At 41.3% G+C, this 7,400-nt stretch overlaps 1 protein-coding gene across 1 annotated transcript; it reads right to left on the bottom strand.

Annotated features, from left to right (window-relative positions):
• Nucleotides 1-4,740: 4,740 nt before the first annotated feature.
• LOC125209903 (putative glycosyltransferase 7) lies at nt 4,741-6,047 on the bottom strand. The gene has a single exon (XM_048109478.1). It carries the CDS (start codon nt 6,045-6,047, stop codon nt 4,800-4,802), a length of 1,248 nt encoding a protein of 415 aa, XP_047965435.1. The 3' UTR covers nt 4,741-4,799.
• Between the last annotated feature and the right edge of the window lie 1,353 nt (nt 6,048-7,400).

The raw sequence follows: 7,400 nt of genomic DNA on the forward strand, positions 1-7,400 counted from the left end.
ATGTCTAGGTGTATATCATAAAAGATTAGCTAAGTCTTAATTTTAAATGCCCACTTGGATATATAAATCCGCATTTATCCAATCAAGACTAAATCCATTTAAAACACACCAATTAAATTCGAGAATTAAAATTCTCATAGCTTTCAAATAAAATCACATGACAAGAAGAATCTTATTACATCTTTAATTCAAAATGATGTTTTCTAGATGAAATAAAATTCACCTTCATCAAAATTAAAGACAAAATTCAACTTAAATAAATAATTAAGGATTTTAATAGCAAAATTAATGCTCTATGAATTTTCATACCTTTAAATCACATTTGATGTTATCTAGATGAAACAAATTCACCTTCATCAAAATTAAAGATAAAATTCAAATTAAACTAGGAATTGAATTCCAATTAAAATCCAATTAACTATTTCAAACTTTAATAATTTAGGATTTAAGTAGCATGTTAATGCCAAATGAATTTTTCACTTCTTTAATTAATCCGATGTTATCTAGATGAAATAAAATTCACCTACATCATATTAAAGACAAAATTCAAACTAGGAATTGAATTCCAATTAAAATCCATCCAATTATTATACATGTAATTTTCGAAATTTTGAAGGGTTTAAAACAATTGAAAAATTCATGTCTTTTCCTTAGGTATATATCTAGGAAATAATTCCATAACACACCAAATAAAATATAGACAATTTCAATTAAACCTTAAAATAAAACATGAAAGCATATAGTGAGAATATTCTTTAAAATTCCATCCAATTATGGAAAAGCCAAAAATTAGATCAATCAAAAATTGAATTTCCTTATGTTAATTACCATGATATTATCTAGATGGAAAGAATCCATCAAAATCAACTAATTAACAAATTAAATCAATTATTTGACTAATTATTCCAATTGGCAAAATTAAAGAAGACAATTATTCTCTTTAAATTAGAATCTTGACTTAATTGCAAAATCATTCTAATTCTCACAAGATATTTTAATTATTCTAGGTTTAGGATTTTAAACCACAATTATAAATAGCTTGCGTGTTAAGAAACGAAATGAAAACACGAAAAACAAAACGAGACGACGAGACGACGCAACCCAAACCCTAATTAGGGTTTGGGCCGCCACGGGCCACGCAGCAGCCGCTGCTGCCGCGTCTAGCCACTGCCGCCTCCCGCGTCTGCCGGCGCTGCTGCCACTGCAGCGTCGCCGCTGCCGTGCTCCCACTGGACCAGCCGCCGCTGTCCAGCAACAAGGAATCCGGCGTTGCAGACGCCGCTGCCATTGCAGCGTCACTGCTGCCCGGAGAAGAAGCTGCTGTCCGACGAGGACAACTCCTCCGCCGTCGCCCGAAGGCGACGCAGCTGCTGCTGCTGCCTGGAGTCGCTGCCGCCGCCGGAGCTGCTGCCCGGAGAAAGAGTTGCTGTCACTGCAGCGCTGCCGCTGTGACGCTCCCACTGGAGTAGCCGCCTGCTCTCCGTCGCTTGGAACAGTGCGGCTGCTGCCCCAACCGAAGTCAGGGCCGCCGCTGTCCAACGGAGTTGCTGTCGCTGCCACTCCTGCTTTCCGACGTCGCAGCCGCCAAGCTACTGATCGGATCTGCAACCGCGAGGGCTGCCCAAAGACGACGCAGATCCCCGCTGCCTCTTGGCCACCGCCGCTGCCTCGCTCAGCCGGATCTGGATCGACGATCCCCGAATAAGCAAGATCCGCAGCCCGGTGTTCGAACACACCTAGGGTTTAACCCTTGTATTCCTTTGTTCGTTTTCAACTTTAATTAACTTGATTTATCGCGGTCGCTTCGCTTGACCGCGATCTTAAATCTTAATTAATCGTTTCTTAATATGTAACAATCTTTTATGTTCATATCAAATATGCATATTTAAACATCTAGCATTTAGCAATTTAAATAGATCTAGCATATTAAGAACATAAAACTATAGATCTAATGAATACTTGTTTAGATCTAGAATATTCTTGTGAAAAACTCAAATAAATCCAGTTGTTGGGACTACCGCAGCGGAAGACACGGAAACCAAACAGGTCCTTGACCGGATCTATTTAGGTGATTATGCATTCGACTCCAATTTCATGCAATTAACATAGATCTATAGATATAACATCAAATAGACACATAATCATGCATATTCGATGTAGATTCGATTGTTACCTCATAATCCATCATTGGATTGACGTTGCTAGCTGCACCACCCGGAGATCCTTGGTTTATCGACAACGCTAGAAGGCAAGAAGGGTGTAACTTATGGTGTGCTAGGGTTTCCACATCTCATCACTATTTATAATGGACTTGTTGGGCTAGGTTGGGGATCCATGGAATGACTTAAGTGTTGGGCTCACCCATTGGATAAATTACTAATTAAATCAAATGACCCATGATTTAATATATTATCAATGGAATATTATTTTGTTCCACTAAAGAATAATATTGCACTCCCACTTAATCACCAAATTACAAATAACTTGGGTCCATTTTATTTTATAATATTTCTCGCGTTTAAGATTATCTTGATCCATCAATTTAATTCTTTTGTCTGCTATGTGACTAGAATTAAATTAATTCTCCAAAGAGTTTTTCTAGTTTGAAACTTTATTTATTATTCGTGGAATAAATTCCAACTGCGCAGTTTTCTGAATAATAAATTCCTCTTTCAAACACCTCATTGGGGATCACCCTTTTAGGGATTTAATCATACCACACTGGGCACGCGAATTCTATGAAATAATATTCCAATACCTTCATGTTATTCAATTACTACCACCCAAGATATCATGAACTTGAGTTACGTACAAACTCTCACATATTGATAAGTCAAAGTGGCGTTTGATTGAATAAACAATATTGATATTAATATCATAGACTAGAAAATACTAAACTTTCTTGAAATATATTCTTTCAGTAGATAGCAATAAAGAATACATTTCGGATTAGATCCTTTCAGTGCTTTACCACACCGGTGTTACTAATCTCATCTTAGGTAAGAGAGAATTATCACAAACACCGCAACCGTTCCAATAGGTAGCCAAAGCCTATCTAGGTTGTGAATACGTTTTTCTTCTTACTAGATCTGGCCAAGTCCCCTACTGGAAAACTAATGAGGAGATTCATCGAATTTCCCTACTTGACCTTCTTAGTAAAAAGCCTTAGACTTGTTTATCATATTTCAATAATAAACCATTTATATTATATTATTTATTCTCATAAATAGGTAAACAAGTGGATGTGGCGTTTCTCGTATACATGCACAAGCTGACTGTACAAAGGCATGTACGCTCGAAGCATCTTTTAGTATACAAACCTCAACAATGCGGCCACGACCGATTCTATAGTCGGTACGGATCAGACCGACGTTTGCTTTTGGAATCGCGTTCTCGATGTGTACAACGAATTCAAACCAGATGGGAGCGTCGAGCGTACAGCTAGCCAGGTCCGGAAGAAGTTCGGAAGGATTACTAAAGCGTTGAAGAGGTTCAGTGGCATATACGAGACCCAACTCCGCCTTGCTGAGAGCGGCCGCACCGAAGCCGACGTACGAGCGTTGTCGTATCAGTTGTACAATACTGAATCGTGGCCGAAGTTTACCTACTGGGACGAATACCTCGTTCTGCGTGACTGCCCGAAATTCAGGGTTCTCATCGACAAAGATCCTGTCTCTGGGCCGAAGCGGACTAGACTGGGCGTCGCCGGCAACTATAGCAGTAGTAGTGACTCACGCGCCTTCGACCTGAACGATGATGCTTCAAAGGAGGAGCCCCCCTCCAGACTCTCTCGGCGCCCACGTCCGTAGGGCCAACGTGCCGCAATTCCGGGAATCTAGAACCGGTTCTCAATTCTCCGCTGCGACCTCTACAGCAATGCCCTCAACACCGCGGGCGGCTTTGGCTCATACCCTAGAGGTGCAGATGATGAAGCAACTTCAGGAGAATTTGGCCTTGTACGAGAAGTCAACTGATCCGGAGACCAGGAGATTCTACTACGACCACATTATTCGACTGAGGTCGAAGTTGGGTGGGCCGAAGGGTCGCAGACGGGCGGTGCCAGCGGCAGTGAAGTCGGTACAAGTGGTAGTGGCGGCGGTGACGATGATGTGATGGATGACGATGACGACACCGAGTAGTCGGGCGGTGTGCGTCATTTTTTTTATTGTATTTAAAACATTGTCGTTGTATAATTTTACCCTATCTATAATACGACGATAATTTGGTTTCAATTTTTTTTAGTAATTTTTAAAGTATGCATTTTTTACTTATTATATGCATATAATTTTTATTCTAGTAATATTAAAATATACCAAAAATATATAAAAATAATTTTAATTGTTGAAATATAAAAAAAAATGGTGGCCCTCCGGGCCACCATTGTGGTGGCCAAGTTTTGAGGGCAAGGGCCAAGTTTGTTGGGCATGCCCAAGAAATGGTGGTTTGGGCATGCCCAAGAGGGCCACCATTGTGGACACCCGTATAAACCAATTAAATTAGAAACGGTTACAATTAATGAAAAACATCAGTGAATAATAATCACAAAATTAATGACAATCACCAATAAATGGCATACGAATGGAGTAGCTATCTAAATGGTAAGACATTTTTAGATAAACACTTTATCGATCAGACAAAATTGACATATTATAATGTGAAAAATGATAGTCAAAAAATACATATTACCTCTTTCATACTTTACTCTCTCCACTCTAACTATTTAAATATCAATTCCTTAAATCATGTGCCCAAAAGAAGTGAGTCTAATACTCCGGGACGGAGGGAGTACTATACTATAATCAAGCAGGATAATCAAAAGGAAGTGGATTAGCAGTGGATGGATCCTTTAGATCCAGGTGCACGAACCCATAATTCCTAAGCACTTGATTATCCGCAAACGTCAGCGCCTTCGTCATGGCATCAGAGCAGCTCTCGCGCGAATACATCCGGTTATGGTCCCCATTGCAGGGCTGGCATCCGGTGAAATGAGTGACAAAAGGCCTCCTCAAGCCCGCCTTCCCTTTAAGTTGCTCCTCCCACACCCTAGCGTACCCATCGCTCACCTTCTCTGCGTGCCTCCGCCTCAGGGCCACCACATTCCTCTCGATCTCCGTGTACCTCACCGTCACATTCTCGATAATCGGAACGATATCAAGCCAATACCCTTCTAAATAGTACTCATCCTCCACGTAGATTTTTTCTCCCCACTTCTCCTTTAGGTACAAGTAGATGAGGCCGGACTGATCATCGGACTCAGGGAACATCTTGTCCTCGAAGAAAGATCTTAGGGTTTGACCCCATTTGGCGTAGTCTGGAGACTGTGGGCCCATGCTGGCCCACACTTCAAGGAAGTCCAGCCCCCACTGGGAGTTGCGCAGGAGGAAAACTCCTGCGTTGATCCCTGTCCACGTGTGCTTCTCTCTGAGGAGGTGGGCCCAGCCGTGGACGACCATGTTGTGGCGGTGGTAGCGGGGGAGGGGCGGGAGGAAGTCCATGTCGGTGAAGGCGGCGTCGGAGTCGACCCACCAGATCCACTCGGCCTCCGGGTGGGCCAGCATGGCGGCGCGGACGGCGGCGGCCTTGGCCCAGAAGGAGAACATTTGCGGGTGGAGGAGGGCGTTGTTGTAGAAGATGTCGATGCCGTGGCGCCGGCAGTAGTCCACCTTGTTCTTGAACAGCTTCAGGAGGAGGTGGTCCCCGATGGGGTTCTTGCACGGCCCCGGCTGCGACCCGGTCACCATCACGATCCGGCTCGGGGCGAAGGAGGGGTGCTGCCTCAGCCACTCCCGCCTCTTCTCGTCCCACCCCTTCATCGGGGGCGACGACCCGAGGCTGTAGCTCAGGCTCGGGTCGTCATAGAAGTTTCGGCCCGGGGAGTCGTGGCGGCGGTGGGAGGCGGCTAGAGTGGGGGTGGGGGGTGTGGTGAAGGCGGACCAGAAGGTGTAGACAAACGTGAACATGACAAGAGCGCCGCTGCCGAGGCGGAACAAGGCGGAGCCGAGCGACGCCGCGATGCTCCGCTTCAGCGTTGCGGTGTGGTATACCATTTTAATTGGAGGTGAATAGTCTAACCGTGAGGAGTGGTGGTGGTTTTATGGTGGTCAATAAAATGCCGGTCAATTGCGCAAATTAATTTCTATTAGAGTTATGAATTGGATTCGAGTAATCAATAGAAAAGTTGGAGGAGGGATGTGTTGATAATTGTAATTCTATTTACAGTATATACAATTGAATGGTATGTTTATATATAATTCATTTCGGACTCTTAAACACTACCAATTCTAGAATCATTCAATCAATTCTTATCTTTAATTGACCAATACATTATATTTTGGATTCTGTAAATACGATATTATACACATCTATCCAAATGCAATTTAATTGAAGACAATCTCTTAGTCAGGTCATATAGTATCACTTTTTAGTCTTTTTACCTCTTCTATTTTTTGAAAATTAACACTACAATTTTACTCATGACTTATGAGTCGATCTCATTTATTATTTACTACTCCATCAGTCCCAGCTAAGATGACGCATTCCTTTTTCGCACTTATTTTGAAAAAAATTATGATAAATAGTTAAAATAGAGAAAAATAAAGTAAGTTAAAGAATATTGTAGAAGACACTATCTTCTATATTATTATCTTTTTTACTTTATTTTCTCGTCACTTTAACTATTTATTACTACCTCCGTCCCCCAAATTTTGACACACTTTGACCCGGCACGGGTTTTAAGAAATGTAATGGAAAATGAGTTGAAAAAGTTGGTGGGATGTGAATCCTATTTTTAGTTTTATAATAAAATGTGAGTAGGAATGAGTTAGTGGAATATGGGGTCGGGTCCACTACTAAAAATGGTAAAAGTGAAGTGTGTCAAATTTTTAGGGACGGACTGAAATGGTAAACTGTGTAAAAATTTGGGGGACGGAGGTAATATCATTTTTTCAAAACACGTGAAAAAAAAGACGTGTCATCTTAGCTGGGACGGGGGGAGCAGTATTTAATTTTTATGTCTAACATTTCATATACTTAATCTAATTTAAATATATGATTTGATAATAAAATTCTTAAGCAAACAAATTCTATCAAAATTTAAAATTATTGAAAATTATAATTAGTATCCTAACTAAATTAACATTCAAATTAAATCACATACCTACTCTACACCAAGAGAGATCAAAATTAGAAACATACATAATGGACGGCCCAAAATTGACCTTTCCCCATTCCCCACCCCACCCCACCCCACCCCAAAAAAACACATACACTTCCAAAACCAACAAAACATAGATAACTGGGGTTAAACATGTCTATCATGAAATAAATCGGGTGATAGACTTTATATCTAACTGGGGTTTGAAGATGCACAAGATCTTTCAACGGTTAATCGATCCTCTAGG

Source organism: Salvia hispanica, chromosome 3 (assembly GCF_023119035.1).
Source record: "Salvia hispanica cultivar TCC Black 2014 chromosome 3, UniMelb_Shisp_WGS_1.0, whole genome shotgun sequence".
Lineage (NCBI taxonomy): Eukaryota > Viridiplantae > Streptophyta > Magnoliopsida > Lamiales > Lamiaceae > Salvia > Salvia hispanica.